The sequence below is a fragment of the Chlamydotis macqueenii genome, chromosome 2 (genome assembly GCF_036417535.1).
Source record: "Chlamydotis macqueenii isolate bChlMac1 chromosome 2, bChlMac1.mat, whole genome shotgun sequence".
NCBI classification, from domain to species: domain Eukaryota; kingdom Metazoa; phylum Chordata; class Aves; order Otidiformes; family Otididae; genus Chlamydotis; species Chlamydotis macqueenii.
The window spans coordinates 140,084,445-140,102,056 of NC_141557.1; the positions used below are offsets into that span (position 1 = coordinate 140,084,445).

Genomic DNA, 17,612 nt, shown 5'->3' on the forward strand with positions numbered 1-17,612 from the left:
TTGATGCAGTCCCCCACAACATTCTTCTCTCTAAATTGGAGAGCTATGGATTCGATGGGTAGACTGTTTGGTGGATGAGGAATCGGTTGAATGGTCGCATCCAGAGGGTAGTGGTCAACGGCTCGATGTCCAGATGGATGTCGGTGACAAGTGGTATCCCTTGAAGGGTCCATACTGGAACCAGTACTGTTTAACATCTTCATCAATGACATAGACAGTGAGATCAAGTGCACACTCAGCAAGTTTGCAGATGACACTGAACTGAGTGGTGCAATCAACATGCCTGAGGGATGGGATGCCATCCAGAGGGACCTAGACAAGCTTGAGAAGTGGGCCGATGGGAACCTCATGAGGTTCAACAAGATTAAGTGTAAGGTCCTGTACCTGGGTCAGGGCAACCCCCAGTATCAATACAAGGTGGGGGATGAAGGGATTGAGGGTACCCCTGCCAAGAAGGACTTGGGGGTACTGATGGATGAAAAGCTCAACACGATCCTGCAATGTCCGTTCACAGCCCAGAAGGCCAATCATATCCTGGGCTGCATCAAAAGAAGCATGGCCAGCAGGTCGAGGGAGGTGATTCTGCCCATCTACTCTGCTCTTGTGAGACCTCACTTGGAGTACTGCATCCAGTTCTGGAGCCCCCAAACGTAAGAAGAACATGGACGAGTTGGAGTGAGTCTAGAGGAGGGCCACGATGATGATCAGGGGGCTGGAGCACCTCTTCTATGAGGACATGCTGAGAGAGTTGACTCCAGGGAGACCTTATAGGCCTTCAAGGGAGCCTATAAGAAAGGGGCCTATAAGAAAGACGAGGACAGACTTTTTAACAGGGCCTGTACTGATAGGACAAAGGGTAATGGTTTTAAACTGAAAGAGGGTAGATTTACATTAGACATAAGGAAGAAATTTTTTACAATGAGGTGGTGGGACACTGGAACAAGTTGCCCAGAGAGGTGGTGGATGCCCCATCCCAGGAAACATTCAAGGCCAGGCTGGACAGGGCTCTGAGCAACCTGATCTGGTTGGAGATGTCCCTGCTCCTTGCAGGGCTGTTGGACTAGATGACCCTTGAGGGTCCCTTCCAACCAAAACCATTCTATGATTCTATGATCTGCCTTGCTATTTTCAATTAATTATGAGCTGAGTTCACCTTAAAGCAATTTGGAGACATGATCTATGTGAGATAGTATAATTGCCTATTGTTCAAGATTTCTCAGCTTCCTGACACAAGAGAAACCTTGAATGTGTTTTGTCGGGATTCTGCTTATTTAAATACTGAGAGGCTTAATTTGCTTCTGCTGTATCCATCTGACTCCTAAATAATATCTAGAGCTGTAAGATATGGCTTCACTATTATTTGAGATAATCATAAAAACCACATGGAATAGGTATTTTGAGATCTATGAAGCAATATTTCATTTTTCCTCATGCCATGCCAAATGGCAGGTGCTGAGTTTTAAACATGGTTGTGGAAAGGTATTATATAGGGTATGTCTAACAGCAGTTGTAAAACAAGGAATATTTGCAGAGAGAGACCTGTTCTGGGCAGCTGTGCCCTTGGGAACCCAGAAAACCAAAACCCTTGCCTGAGCTAGAGTATTATGGTTTTTCAGTACCTATTTTAGTAGCTGGAAAGTTGTATAGGCATCTGAAGATTAATACTAGACTAATATCAGTATTGAAATCAGTATGAAATAGAACGTTTGCTTTATTTGATGAGTACTGTCAGAGTAGTGTATTTGTTCCTGCCATTTTTAATGAGTGACACAAGCTTTCTTCAAAATATTTGAATTTGCCTCAAATTGTATGCCTATTTATGGCTGTATCTCATCAGTTCAGAACAAAAATACATTTGTTAGTTTCAGATTAACTTGCTTCACCAGCCGAATCAAACCGAAAGTGGCTATTTTCAAGTGAGAATCTGCTACGTCTTTTTTTTTTTTTTTTTTTACCCCTCACAAAAATCCGTTTCCTTCGACTGCTCGGCTGTTCACGATGCTGCCACTCGATGGTGCCACGGCGCTGCATTTCAAAAGCTTCAGCGGGTCTTAAAATCAATCCCTTGTCCCATGGAATTCAGCCCCATCAGGTTCTTGCAGTGTTTTCTTTAAAATGAACAGTATATACTGTTCTATGGCCTCGGTTAAAAAAAAAAAAAATAAAAGAAAAAGAAAAAGAAAAATCCACTGTAGCTGAATGATGCTTTCAAGTTTGTTGGGCGTATTTTTTCAGCTAACGTCTTTACAACTAAAACTACATGATCACTGTTCCGTCACCTCTATCTACATAGGACAACATCTTAAAGAAATAAACTACTTAGAGAATAATTTATTTGGCATGTTAGGGTGGCTGAATTGTGCAACAACCAGTACAATCAGAGTTAATATTTCCCGATAAATGTGCATAGTCTATGTTAAAAGCATCAAAGGCTTAAAAAGTAAAGTATCATGACTTTGAATAAAAAAAGAATAATCTTATAGAAGTAGATAAATGTCTACCATTAAAATGCTCTGCCTGAGATTGTTGCTACCACTACTTCTAGCAATATCCTTTGTTTCAACCGAAGTCAATCAGAAAAGTAGGACTTGACTGCCTGGTGGTATCATTAAAAAAAAAAAACAGAACTTAGAAGCAATCTGGGAGTACTTCACCAAAAAACTTTGAAAGCAGTAAAAACATACAAACACTTGTATGTGAAAGACATATTGACTTTACAAAATAAAGCAAAGTTGCAAGTATATGAAAGCAGTGTAAACTATCACTGTGCTGTTTAACAAACAAATTTTATTTTACTACATCTTAAACTTCAAGTATCCCATGCAGTTTTCAATGCACTAAACCCAGACATTTTTCTAGCAGGCTATGAGAAAAGAACATTTTTAATAAGCAGAATTGCAAATGAAAAGAATGGGACACAACACTACTTTCCAGCAACGCACCACTGCAGAAGACTACAGTCACTGTAAAACCACTCAGCCATGCCAGCTCTGAGGTTCTGACAGCTCAAGTTCTGCAGGATCTCTGAATGCTGTGAGGCCCGGATTCTGAAAAAATCAAGACATGCATGCGCATTCAAATTTTTTAGGGCTCACTTTTAAAGTACATGGAGAAACATGGTTTTGGAGTTCCTCATGACAAAGCAGCTCCCCACCGTGATATACACAGCTCCATTTTTCAGAAGGCTATAGAAGGCTATTTAATCTGATGTATTAAGCCAGTTTGTGGGAGTTAAGATCTTAGAAAACACGGCTCATAAAAAAAAAAAAGAAGTGTCACATTACTTTGTCTAGTGTACTTAGAAATAACTAAAAGCACACTTTTTTCTTTTTTTGGGGGGACAACATTTTCAAATGCCTTCTCTGCAGAAGAGATGGCCCCTGAGGGGCCCCGATCGCGGCCTCGAAAGCCCGGGGGGAAGGGGCATCTCCCTGCGCGGCCCCAGGGCTGCCCCTGGAGTTACACCGCCGGCAGCAGCGCCCACAAACCGGCAGTTAACCGACCCGCGCCGCAGCTGCGCCGCCTCTCTGGGCCAACAGCACACTAAAATAGAGCCGGTCAGCGGCCGTCACCGTGGAAGTGCACCCACGCTACCGCCGGTCTGTATGGGGTGAAGGAGCACGGCCCGCCAAAACCGCGGGAGAGGCCCACAGTCACCCAACTGCCGCCGCCATGCCCGGCCGCAGCCGGCCCCGTGTGAGGCGCTGCGGGGTCTCCCGCCCCAGCCGCAGGGGCGAGGCGGCCCCACCGCCGTGCGGCGCCAAGCAGCCCCTTGCCCCCGTCCGCGGCCGCCGCCCGCCCCCTCCCCGCTCTCCGGCTGCCACGTCGAGGTTGCTTCCTCCGCACCGCCCCTCCGCGCCACCCCCCGGCCCCTGCGGCCGGTGCCGCCCTGGGCAGGGTGGGAGGAGGAGGAGGAGGGCGGCAGGCGGCCGCTGAGGGGGTGGGGAGGTCCGCGCCCGCCCTGCCAGGCGTCACCCTCTGCCCCGCGCGCGGCGGTGATGGCAGCAGCGCGCTGCTGCAGCGGCGGGCGTTCGGCGGGGCGGTGACGTTGCGCGCAAGGCGGAGGGCGGGGAGGAAGAGGAGGAGGAGACAGAGGAGACCCGGGCGCCTCCGGGGCTGAGGCAGCTGTGTCCCGCCGAGGCTGCGCTCGCCTCCCGTCTTCCCCTCACTACCACCCCCGGCGGCTCCGGCTCGGGCAGGCGAGCGCGGCTCCCCTAAGGCCGCGATGCGCTCGGCCTGAGCGCTTCCCCTCGCCGCCCCGGCCGGTTTGGGCCTTCTGCGGGGCAAGGGGTCGCGATGGCTGCGGGGAGCTGGCAGGAGACAGCGGCCCAGCAGGCCGAGGAGGCGGCGGCCCGGGTGCGGGACGTCCTGTCGGGCGGCCTGGGCCTGCTGCGTGCCGAGCTGGGCCTCGAGCTGGGCCTCGACCCGCAGGGCCTGCCCACCTGGCTCGCCCTGGTGGTCCCGGCCGCGCTGGGGCTGGGGCTGCTGGGGCTCCTCCTGGCCGTGGCCTGCGGAGGCGGCCTCCGTAAGAAGCCGGCGCGGAGCTCGGCGGAGAGGAAGGGCGAGGAGGTGGCCAGCGCGGGCCTGACAGGCGGCGGGGGCCAGGGCAAGGCGGCGGGCCCGGGCGCCGGGCAGCTGCACCTGAAAGGCGACGAGCAGAAGAAGCGAAACAAGAAGAAGCTGCCGGAGAAAACGGCGCGGGTGAGAGCAGGGCTGCGAGGGCCGCGCCGCTCGGGAGGGAAGGGGTTGGGGACGCGGGGGAGGCGGCTGGGCCCGGGCACCGGCGGGGGAGGGACGGAGGGATGAAGGGCTCATTGACAGCGGCGGGTTGGGGACGGCGGCGGCGGGGTTTGTCGCGGCACCCGGCCGGGCCCGGCGAGTCCCCTGCGAGAAGGCGGCGGCGGTGGGGGGGAAAGGTGGCGTTTGGCGAGCGGCCCCGAGTGCGACCGCCGCTTCGCCAGGCCTCGTCCTTGGTGCCCGCTGCTCGGTGAAACGCTTGCGCTTTGGATTGGGCAGTGGGTGAGAAGGGGGAGGCCCGCCCGCAGGGTCTGGAGGCCGTAGAGCTTCCCCCCGAGTCGCTGTGCGATTCGCCTGGGGGAGGAAAGGCTGGGGGGGTTCCGACTGTCGGCTCTGGAGCTGACTCAGAACGTCTGGGTTAATCGGTTGCTTTGAAAACCTGGAGGAGCAGCGCGCACACACGGAAATTACACGTTGATAGTCCCGGGTGATGAGGAAAACGCTAATCCCTTTTTAGAAGCTTTTAAATTGAAACTACTATTTGAAAGCATTATTTTTTTTTTATTATTATTAATCGCATGTTTGCAGGGTTGGGAACCAGTAGTGGAGACCTTAGTATGGCTTAGGTTTTCAGGCCAGGAGTTGCAGTCCAGGCAGGTCCAGACTATTGGAAGTAGCACTGTAAGCCCCATAAATGCTGCGATGATTCGAACTTGAATAAGGCTTTTTGCTCTGTCTTTTCGACAGAACCTGTTAAGATCAATCTTGTGGTGAGCTTGCCTCAGTAGGAATATGTTTGATTTAGTTGTTACAGTAAGGATCATCTCCTTTAATAAGGAAATCTATGTCTTAGCAGCCCCTTAGAAACAGATGTCTCTTGTTTGGTTGGTTTTTTTAAATCCTTAGTATGTGGTGTGGGAACCTTCCACCTTTGACAGTATACATACACTTCATGAGGAAATTAGTAGAATGCAGGAGTTATCAACTGTCCTTTTAAGGTTCTCAGTTATCATAGTTTCGGAGATTGAAGGGATTGCTTCTATAGCTTTCATATTGTTAGTATGTTGGTAATCCTATTTATGTCCAAATAGATTATAGGAATGAAAGTGCAGCAGATGTTCCCTGCCTGTTAGAACTATTTCTTTTAATTATATCTTGCTCTCTAAAATCTGAATTGTTTACCTAGTGACCGGAAAAAAGAGAGAAAATAGGTTTGTACCTTCATTTGAGTCTGGCAGTATTAAGACTGGAAAAGTTTGGGGGTTTTTTTAATGAGAAGTTAAGGCTAGAATATCTTAAAAGAAAACATTTTTTGTTTTGTTTTCTTTTATTTTCTTGTCTGCATACACTACCAACCCATGTTTGAGCAGTGAACTACTGAAGTTGATTCTGGAAGTTGCAAGAGACTCTGAATGCTGAGCACCAAGAAGAGGAAGCATTGTGATGCGGAATTTTTCCAGTGTAGCTAGGTCTCCATTTTGGAGAAAGCACGTTAAAGATGTGATTTTTTTTTTGCCATCTTGAACAGGAAATCCTTCAAGATTTAGTAGATTTGTTATGCCTTCTTAAAAACAAAGACTAATCTGAGAAATATCTTAGATTTTTCCTGTTTTATTTTCTTTAAACTCCAGTATAACAACAAAGTATAAACACTTGCAAGTCATCATTGAAGACGTTAAAAAATGCCTCAGCAGAAGATAGAGTGAAGAGGTAGATACACTGTTAACTTGACAATGCAGGGCTTCATAAAAGCAAACTTTGTATTAATTTTATTTAAAACTTAACTAACTGACATTTTTGGTGAATATAAATACTTGTACTGTTTCAAGCTTGGTTTACTGAGGCACAAAATAATGAAAGTTAAGGGTACGTAAGAGCAAATATTTTCATAATCAAGAGTAAAATAGTTTCTCAGCTGTCATTCTGTATTATTAAGATTTTTAAAGTTATTTTTATACTACTTTGTATTCATTATTTCTATGCAGAGCTGAAAATAAAAAAAAAATAACCTTTTCCAAAAAGAAAATGCACAAACTGAATCATTAACTGTAGTGCAAATAAGTTTATACCAGTGGCAAAGTTTAATAGGCCTGCCTCATGCTCTTTTTCCAAGATAAGTTCATAGAGACCTGTATTAGCATGTTTTACAGCTTTCACATGAAGAATTCTCAAAATAACACTGGAAATTTAAAGATGCAACAAAAATTCTTACTGATTGCTGCCTAGTAATTTTCTTCTTACGTTTTTGTATGCTGTGATGCTAATACTGGAGTCTGTGAAGGGAAAATAGTAAGCCTATTATCTGTAGATTTACTGCAGCGTTTGCTATGCCAGGGTCTATATTTCCATTGTGGGTATTTCAGAAAGCTTAGAGCAACTGGTATGTAGCATTAAAAAGCACACTACACATGTCTAATTAAACGCTCTAGACTTGCTTTAATCCAGAACTACTGAGCTCATCGTATGGCAGGTGATGCATTACTCTCATCATTCAGGATCAGAAATGTTCTTCGCTGTACCCTTTCTGAGGAAGAGTATTACTGCTTTGTTTCTTGCAGGTGGCTCTGTTCAGTGTGTATATAGGAAGGGTACAACTTACCTGGTATTGTTAGTAGAATAAGTTTAGTTCAATAGTACTGCATTGACTGGATACAATAGCAACTATGAGTTTCTGTTTATTTACTTGCTATGAGCAGACTGAGGAAAAAAAAATGAAGCTGAAGTGGTATAAAGTTCATTAACACTATAGTTTACAGAGCCAGTTCTGGCTTTCTCCAGCTGCTTGGAAGGAAGGTAATATCGTGGTATCCTTACTTTAGATTCTGTGCGGTTTTTTTTTTCCTTTTATAATTTTTTTTTTTTTTTTGGCTCCTGGCAGGGGCAGAGCTCTTTGTCTCCTGTTGGAGTTCTTTGGCCCCTGTTAAGAATTTTTTTCCTTTCCAAAAATCTCTTCATATTTAATTTTAATTCCTTTCCCTTCTGGATAATTGCTCTGCCTCTCTCTTCTATTTTTTAAGCCTTCAGCAGAAAAAGATGAAACTGTTTTTATGTGATTTCTGTACAAGCTGCAAAACGCCATAGAAACCTGAGAGTAATGATCTTCTGTACTCTGCTACAGCTCTAGAAAGCAGTTCATACCATCTGTTTGTAGATGCCGAAAATACCAAATTGAGTGTGTACTTCCTATTATTTGAAGTACACCTGGACAGTAAATGCTACACATTTTAGTAACAGTATTTGCATTCATTTGAGAAAGTTTCCTACTTGCTGTGTTTGAAATAACTTTTCAGGCTATGACTGTTTTATTCTTATTACACTTCGAAATAGACTGTGTAAAGACTTATTCATACTTTCAACTGATACTTACATGTTGTTTTGGTGTATGTGTTATTTCTCAAATTGCAGGCGAAGTAGGGCTGTAGTAGTCTCCAGTGCTCAAAGAGAAAACTGCTTAGTTTCTTTCTTAAGAGAAGCTTACAGAAAATAATATCAGTAAACAGATTCTTTCATTCGCCGAAGATATTCTGAGTAGGCCTATCTTTATAATGAGTAACTACGGTCTTTGGCTAATATGGCCTTGTAAGACTCAAGTGACACCAATTTCATTACTGCCATTTGAAGTGTGAAACTGGGTTATCCGTTGTGGTGTACCGTATTTAGAGACCAATATTTTGACCCAATATAACAGTCTTAACAAAACCTTTATTCTACTTTTGGATTATCTTAACACCCTCAAATGAATGTGTGTTTAAAGGGTTTATTTAAATATTGGGTTTTTAAGGCTAGCAGGCAAGAAATGTGTTCAGAAATCAGTGTTATTGAGACCACTGTTTCTACCTTATTGTATCTTCCCTATAGCTTTTAGGATAAGGAGAAAAAGATGACGTATAATAAGTTGCACAATTTGAATTCAGTAATATTGTGGACATTTAATGTTTTACCATAAACTTCTAAACTTAATATTTTTGGCTGTAGTTTTCTTATAGAGGAAACATTTCTAAATACTGTGGGAAAGACTTTTTTTCCTTCCCACTTCTGTTCCTGTCTTTGGTATATCCAAAAATGGTCACATGAATTTTGGTTAAAATTCTGTGATTCATCTGTGGGCAGAAAATAAATACAGAAAGCTTCCACTGGAAAGGAGACTGTTACAGTTCAGGGATGCATTCAGGGAGAAATGTATCAAAGTACAAGTTTTTAAACATATTTCTAACAGTGGTGGTTTACATGATCAGATGATCAGACAGCATTTTAAACAGTCATGTGGATGAACTTTTACAGAGGGTTCTTAATGGATATGAAATACTTTATTACTTCAGAGAAGCAGCTGATTTTTTTTAATTAAAGATTAAAACTTTTATCAATTGAATTTTTAAGAGGTATTAAGAAAGTGGTTTTCCATTTAATGTGTATATGTCATAGCAAAGAAGCAAAGCAAGGTACACAATTTAAAAAGTTAGTTATCTGAACTTTTTTGACTCAAGTCCAATACTAGATGCAGTAAATTCGTTATCTACTGCTAAATAACTTAGAAATAGTGATTCTTTCTCCAGCTTAAGATCTTAAACATCACAGGTACTAACATACATTGAAAGACATCACAGCACTAATAACATGGCTGTGCTGTATCTGGAGAAAATAGAGGTATTCAAGAACCGATTTTTGGCAACAGATTGTTTTCAAGATCGAATATTGGGTCTTTGCTATCCCTATGGAATCAAGTACTGTGAGCTTTGTTGAGAGGAACTTTTAGAGAGTTTTGAGAGAGAGATCTGTAAAATATGCTTCATTTGCAGAATGCCGAGGGAAATGTACTGCATCTGAGATATGAAAAGCCTAGTTTAAAGCTGGTTGTTGCAGCAGAAGAGGGGTTAGGTGACCTGATCTTTCAATTTCTATTAATAGTTACAAAATAAGAAGTTGGCATGCTGGCTAACTACAGTAAGCAATACTATGTTATGCACTGGTGAAAGCATGCCAGGGGTGATTTGTAAGCATAGTATAACATGGCAAGACTTAAATACCACTGAAGTAAGTACCACTATACCACTGAAGTTGAGGATCAGATCTGATATTTGAAGGAGCAGGTCGCTCTAATATGGCCTTTGTTTTACTTTAAAGCATTTGGGTCCATGTGATGCAGAATTAAAATAGCTTTTGGTTTTTTTTATTACAAAAAGAACTAAAGATAATGGAGTTGGAACTTTAAAAAAAAAAAGAAATTTCAGAAATTAAAGCAACTATGAACTAGTTATTTATGCTTAATGTCTTATTTAATTTTCAGTGTTTATCTGAATCATTATGAATGTGAATCAATACGAAACGTGTGGACTCTGTCAATTACTACTCTTGACAATTGTTTTTCACTCAGTGAAATTAATGGCTAACTAGTATAACATTTGCTTATTTTCATCTTTTCTGCGGTTAAGCACAGTAACTTCAGTCATAGCTTTTTGTTAACAACAAATTTGATTTTAAAAATTACTTCATTTTTGCATAGGGAATATATAGGCTAAGGTGTATGCCTTTGCTGTCAAAGGTGATGATAAAGACTAATGACTGTCTAGAGTTTTAATTTTATATGTTAAATAATACATGCTAATTTTCTTTCCTTCATTATGTGAGGGGAAAATGGTAAACTAATGTAACAACTATAATCAACTCTGTCTGAAAAGAACAATAGGATGTCATGCTTAGTCATGCTTTGTGTTTGACTTCTAATTTCTGTTCTATTATAAAGTTTAACTTGTGAAGGAAGTGAGCTGTGAGGGAAATGCATAGGTACGAATTGCAAAAATTTGGTCAAGGTCAAAATTATTTTAAAAATTTAGCCCATTGCGGAACTGCTACAAAGTGGTAAATGCATTCATTTAATTAGATAATTTACGGCACATACAACTGTGGCTGTTCTGAAAGCTGGCAATTTTCAGAAATTTACCTTTTGATAAGCAATTCCTGTGTTGAGTAGCGTTCAGATTAAATAAGGAAACGTGTTTTCTTTCCTTTCTCTCTTCTATGCTTGGTAAATATAGAATTATAGTAGAGTATTTTGAGCACCAGTCCATGATTCTGTCTGCTTTACATAATACTCTTACGAGCACTTTTCAGTCAAGAAATGGTTGCATTTCAGTAATAGTGTAATTTGAGCTTTGCTTCATCTGCTTTCTCCAAGTTTGTTATTATTTACACTTATTGTTTACACAGCCTAATGGACGGTCTTTCCATGATGTAACTGAGGATGAAGTAGTACAAACTGTTCGTAAAGAAAATATAAAGCAGCCTGTGGACACAGAAAAGAAGAATGAAAAGGTCAGTTATGGATATGAAATTATAATGTCAGTTTAGTGCATATTATTTCAATATCTGATAACTCTATCTGTGTTTTGAAATCCTGTTACTTTACATGAGTGAAGAGACACTTTTCTTACTATGAAGAGCACTTAATCTAATTTAGTGTTGGAAAGAGCTAAAGTAGTATTTTCTTAAGTTCTGAGATCATGCCTTATCACAAAATGTTTGCATCAAGCAAACCGCCCTTCGCTAAACACCGATATCTGTTTGCCATGTGAAAATGTTAAGCCTACAGAAATTAAGTTTGCGTTTCATCTTTGCTGGCTTCTGGGGAGATGCAACATAATGATAGTATTGTTAAGTGGCTTGTAAATGGTCTAACAATTGGGGACTATTCAAAGGATTAAGACCATGTGCCTGCTTACTTCTGCTGTCAGATGTACCCATTAGTGATGAGAGTTCTTAATTTCTGATGACAAATAGAGGCTTTGAAGTCTGGTGTGAGTTTTTTGTTATGCACATTGAACAGCACGTTAAAAACATCTTTTTAAAGCTTGGTCTGTAGCTTCATCTAAAAGGTAATTATACTGATGGCAGTGTTATTTTTTGCACTATGAGGTCTAATATCTTTTAGCCTTATCGTAAATGCTATAATTTCTAGGCAACATGGATGTATTTATGATAGGCATTTGATGATAAATTTTGACTTCGTTCTTTTGCTAATATCATGCATGAAATTTTCTTACTGTCATGGATTTCAGATTTATTTTCTTCAACAAAATGCATTTGTTCTAACTATACTGAGGAGTATTGGAAAAATAAATGATTATGCATAAACAGTCAGAAACCAGTAGTTGATTATTGTGATTTGTTTAGCTCATTCCAGCTGTAGTTAACTTACTTGACTATCCTATAGTAGCTTCTTTTGCAGTTAGTATGTTGGCTGAAAGACTGTATCCTGTTAGTTGGCTATAGGCCTCTAAACATTTTTAGCATTGGTAGATAGGCTTTTCTGTGAAATTAATTTGCCTTGAAATTTCATGCAGCGTACTTCTTTCTCTTCTCCATGTGTTGTGTATCAGATTCACTTTGTGGGGTTTTTTTTTGAGAACATAACAAAATTTGATCCTGAAGGAATAACTGTATTTTTCTTCTCAACTTTCACTTTATATCAAGCAGGTTTCCAAGTAGGTAAGGTGATTAAATGCTAAACTCGAGCTTTATCTTAAAATTGCAAATATAGTGATCTGAATTTTAAAATGTTAAGTTGAAGCTGCAGCTCCAGGAAATCAGTACCACTGTATGGATATGGGTGCTTACTCAACTGATTATGTTTTTGTATCATTTTGGAGAACCCTGGGCAAAGCATAATTGCCTCAGGAGTTGATTGTTACCCTACGTACCCAAGAACTTTCTTTACACTACTGGTGTAAAGGCATCTATTTGATTAAGCCTCTCAGGGCATGTTTTGCATTTGTAACATTATAAACCTGCTAAGAAGATTGTAAGGGGTCCTGTATATGTGTTTCTGAATAGCTTGGGAGGGGTGGGATTTAAGTACTGTGTGCATGTGTGTAGATAATATATATATATATATATATATATAATCTATGACCTGAAGGGTGGGATTTTTTTTTTTTTTTTTTGGGTGCTTGGCTATATACTCTCAATGAAAATCACACTCTATTTGTGTTTCTGTCTTTCTTAGCTGCTTCAGAGTTGTGAATTTCCTGCATTTTTTTTTTTTTCAATTTAGTCACTTAAGTTCCGTCCTCTTGTTCTGCTTTGAGGGAGAGGAAGCTTTGGGTAATGTCTGGATTGTGGCTGTTCAGGGTTTATGATTCTCTTGATGCTTTGAATAGTTTCTTCCCTTTTTTCCATTTTAATAACTTGCACAGTACAGGGGTTTTTGGGTTTTTTTTTTGTTTTTTTTTTTAGTTTAAGGGACTGTATCTAAGAAGTGACTCGGGATGAGATTGCAGGATGTTAAACATCATTGCCTGTTCTGTTTGAGCACAACTGTCTTCAGTACTAGAAGTAAAAAGACCATTAGGAATGAGGAGGAAGGATTTATTTTTCAGTTGTTCTTGCATGGGGGACAGTGCATCTTAAAAACTTAAAAAATTTTGGCAAGCCTGCTGAGTTCCTCATGTGTTGTTTGGCTGGTGGCAGAGCCAACACTGGCAGCTTTCTATGTTTCCGAAGGTGACACTTTGAATGAACAGGCTTCTGCAAAATGATCAGCTAGCTTGCTCAGTAACGTTTAACATCAGTTGCTGTTTCAGTTGGTTTGTTACAGAAATAGCAACTGTTAACACCACTAAGTTTGACAGGTGATGAGTAAATTGGATAACTAATTATAGTTCTGGATTCTCAGATTAGATTCTAGTAACTCGGGTTAGGAAAGTAAATGTGTTTTCAAGATTTGAATTCTTGATCTTTTTGAAAACAGTGTTTGTTAGTAACAAATTTATTTTTAAAACTGTTAAATTTTGATATTTTCATGAGAAGTGTAAAATTTTATGTTGATACCTCTGTATGAGCTAATTATTTAAGAAACTGGAGTTATAACTTGAAGGAGCAGTCATCTTAAGCTGCTATCTGGGAGACTTCTGAAGTCATTCAGGTCTCCTCTTGGTGCCAGAGGACAGCTGGGTAGTTATGGCTTTGTGGGTAGGAGATGGTAAGACCTCAACTTCCATTCTCAACATAGCTGAAAATGGGGGGTGTAGGTACAAACATACTAATCTTTCCTCTGCTTGAGCTCCAAGAAGCAATTCATAAGTGTTTTTCCTGCTGTCCACTTTTCTTTTTAATTCTTTCCTTAGAAGGTGCTCTGTCAAATAATTTGGCTTGTTCATATTCTTAGAACTAATTCTTCTCGGGTTGCTTTTGAAAACAGTCATTATCTTCTGGAAACTTTTCAGAAGTTAGATAGCTGATATGTTGGTAAACATACACTACTGAACCAGTATGTGAGATAATTCAGTTTGTGTGCATGCCTGTTGTGACTCTCCTAGTGCAGTAAACTGTGAGTTAACTGCTCAAGTCAGCTCCCTAAGTGTTATAGGGGTGTCAGCACAGCATTGCATATAAGCAGTGAAATTTTTATTATCTCTGGTGCTGCAGTAACAAGCTATACTGCTTTCAGTACCTATATTGAAGCTCCACGATACTTTCTGGGCATGCTAACTCAAAGGCATGTGATCTGCGTGTCATTGTGGGCCCATAGGATATCTGCTGCAGCTGTGGTGATAATTTAGCTGTTAATCAATTCTGAATTCTAGAGAGATTGTTATATTCTTCTTGGACATCCCAAGACTAGAAAACCATATAGTTTGAACTCTGCTGTAAAGCTGGCACTTAGTAGTCTTACTCTGGCAGAAGCATGTATTCCAGAAAGGCATCCAGCATTCTTAAAATATCCTTATCCAAATATTCCAGAGACAGTGAATCAGTGAATAGTTCCTCTTGTAATATTTGAGTGGATAACTATCTTTCTTTTAAAAGTCTGCGTTGGTTTGGGGTTTGTTTTTTTATTCAGGTTTATCTGGTAGTTCTTACACCTCTCCTCACTAGATCAAAAAGCTTTTAGGTACTGTATTTTCTTTCTAAGCAGGTAGTCAAGTTAATTTGCCATCACTTTAGCTTATCAAAAGATTAAACTCCAAGGCTTTCTGCAGTATGCTCCCTCCCAATATCTTGGGTCATTCTTCATCTTCTTTTTTTCTCAATATTATCTTTTTAACACTTTATATTGCTCTTTGTTGCACCAAAACTACTTGCAGCAGTAGTCATCTGTTCCTTCATTTATTTGTGCTTGTACAGCCAAGAAGCCGTAACTGGTGAAACTTTGTGGTGGGGGGAGGAAACCTGTATGTCTGTTGTGAGGAGTCTAATCGGAGTTCCTGTTTTGAAGTAATTGTCAAAGCTGGAATTCTCTTACTTTTTTTTTTTGTTTTTTTTTGTTTAAGGAGTCACTGTCATTCTTTATTTCTCCATGTATCACTTAATACTTGCTTCTGCATAGAACAAATTTTGCCAGAGTAGGATTGGCTGCCAAAGAGTTCGTACTCCTCTGTGACTGTGATGCCATCAGCATATATTCTTCCACCAGGCTTTGTGCTCTGTAGCATAAGTAATTGTTCCCCTCACCTACATAAGTCTTTCATGTTACTTCAATAGTCTTAATTTATGTTTAGCAATTAGTATTGTTTAGTACCCCAACTGTCCGTGCAGTTCGGGAAAATCTATTTTAAATTTACGCCTGTATTTCAGTGGGGAGGGAATTCTAAATCGCTATGACAAGTCATCATTGAGTAATTAAGAGCATGTTTTATTTTTATTCTAGTCAAAGAAAAAAAAGAAATCAAAAGGAGATGCTAAAACAATTCAGGATATGTCACGTCTAGATGGAAAGGAAGTTGATGAAGGTACTGATCACAAACACAACAACAAATGCAATTAGACTTACTTTGGCTTAAATGCTGTTTAAGGTATTCTTGTTTGTGCTTCATAAAGAAACATAAGAAACTAATTTTGTCATAATTACACAGTCGCATATTATATCTGGAAATCTGATCTTTGGAATAACAGTATTTAATAACGTGAACTGATTTTTTTTAATTTTTAAATTAAACTTACAAGAACTGAGAAAAGTTGTGAAGAGTAGGGCCATCATATTCTTCATGTTTTGCTCTGTGAAGCAAAGTATTATTGCATTGCATCCAGAACAACTTAACTTTGGCCAGTTGCTTATGTTTGCAAACTAATGTTGAATCACAGCTGTCTGATTTTTTTTTTTTTTTTTTTTTTTTTTTTTTTTTAAGCTGAACCTGTACTCAGACTTCAGCTTGATATGAAACAAGCTAAAACTCTTTCCTTTTTGCTGTCTGACTTACTTAGTGATGTTTTCCTTTGGGGGATGTTTTAGGAGCCTGGGAAACAAAAATCAGTAACAGAGAGAAGCGACAGCAGCGTAAGCGAGACAAGGTGCTGACTGACAGTGGTTCGGGAGAATCAAATCTCCAGGGAGTGGAAAATACAGTTACTGTATCCATTGAACAACTGATGCCTGCACCATCGCTTCCGGTTGGTCTCAGAAAAAATAAAGGTATGATGATTGATAGGTCTGTGAACTTGTTCTAGAAAGAACTTTACTTGAATGCTGAAGTAGTGACTCTGATTTGGATGTGTGTTTGGATGTGTAACTCCTGAGGAAATTATTTCAAGCCATGTAAAGGTACTTTTCATTGTACAAAACTCCCTGGGTTTTTTGAGCCATGCTTTTGAGGGAGCTCAGGAGGGAACGTTCTGGAGTGAGTGGCTGAGGCACTGACCTCCATACCAGTGCTCTGTCAGTAGCTGCACAGCTGTGTAGGGATATGTTCCCATTCCTTCACTTGTGCTCTTCTGACTCTGCCCTTTACATTTCTGGAAACTTCAGAGGCACCCTCAGCACTGCGGCAGGCAGCACCAACTCTTAACTTTTTGAACGCTTCCTTGTGGGAATGTTGTGGCCATGAGTTCTCTTTACAGATCATTCACTGCTTAACATGTAGGTGTTTTTTCCAATATTGATTTAGTACTACCTGTGCTCAAGCTGTTCGTAATGGTGAGGCACATCTGGCTGAGTGTTAGTAATCAATTACTATAGCTAAGGATTCAATAAGGAGATGTAGGCTTTAGCTTCTGACTGCTACTGTTTAAGGAAAAAGTTGCATGGGCTGGTTTAAACCATGTGTAGGCACAGGAATTCTTATTTGACTGCAAGTGAGAAATGGTTTAAGAAGCTAAGAGGATCTGAAGACACAAAGTTTAGTTTTCTGACATACTTTTAGCCTGCTGATACACTTGATGCTTTAATTAGGTGAAACTTGATGTTTTAGCAAAATGGCAAGAAGACTGAGCCTAGCAACAATCTGATACTTTGTAACAGTATATTGAAATTTGCATGCCTTCCTGGTGTTTTTATCAAGACTTGTTTGCATCTTGACTGTATGCTGGCTCTTGTCCTGGAAGACTAGATCAATTGTTTCCCATTTTATTTTTTCTATACATTTGCACACAAACAGCTTTAAGAAATGGTAATTCCAACTGTCTGTATACTCTGTGACTAGCCATAACTACTGTAACCTCTCTAACCAGAGTTCTTATGTCACCTTGTACCAGGCTAATCTGAAAAGAGTTCATCTGTGTCTAGTGTTTTCATGGTAAGGTAGAGGTTAGAAATAGCTATATATTTCTGAGATAATTAGAGCTGCCCTTTGCTTGAAAATGATGGCCTCTGTTTTATGTTCCTGCTTGCTATTCTTGGATAGACTGGCTAGAGTTTTTTGAAATCTGCTATTTATAGGTCCTACATCAGTTTTAAGTTCATTCTGCCTGCAAAATAAACACAAATAATAAAAAATAGAGCATTTTAAGTTTAACCTTAAGTTTTCTGGAAATGTCTTCATTTACTTTGAGGTATTGATTTTTTTTTTTCTTCCTTAAAATATCAGTAATGGATACTCTTTTAGAATTTTTTTACAGGTGTTCCTGTTTGAAAAAAGTTACTCTAGCTCTGTTTCCTCTTACTACTT

The 17,612-nt window shown here is 40.4% G+C and overlaps 1 protein-coding gene across 2 annotated transcripts in view; it reads left to right on the plus strand.

The window, feature by feature from the left end:
* The first annotated feature begins 3,996 nt into the window (after positions 1-3,996).
* Positions 3,997-17,612, plus strand: part of MTDH (metadherin) — a 36,656-nt gene continuing 23,040 nt past the window's right edge. Inside the window, exons 1-4 of one of the 2 annotated variants that reach the window (XM_086741073.1) lie at positions 3,997-4,701; positions 10,942-11,046; positions 15,380-15,461; positions 15,962-16,141. In XM_086741073.1, the coding sequence (XP_086597199.1) occupies positions 4,297-4,701; positions 10,942-11,046; positions 15,380-15,461; positions 15,962-16,141 (772 nt within the window). In that variant the 5' untranslated portion in view covers positions 3,997-4,296. The remainder of the gene's footprint in view (positions 4,702-10,941; positions 11,047-15,379; positions 15,462-15,961; positions 16,142-17,612) is intronic. The other variant, XM_086741072.1, reaches the window with a different exon arrangement.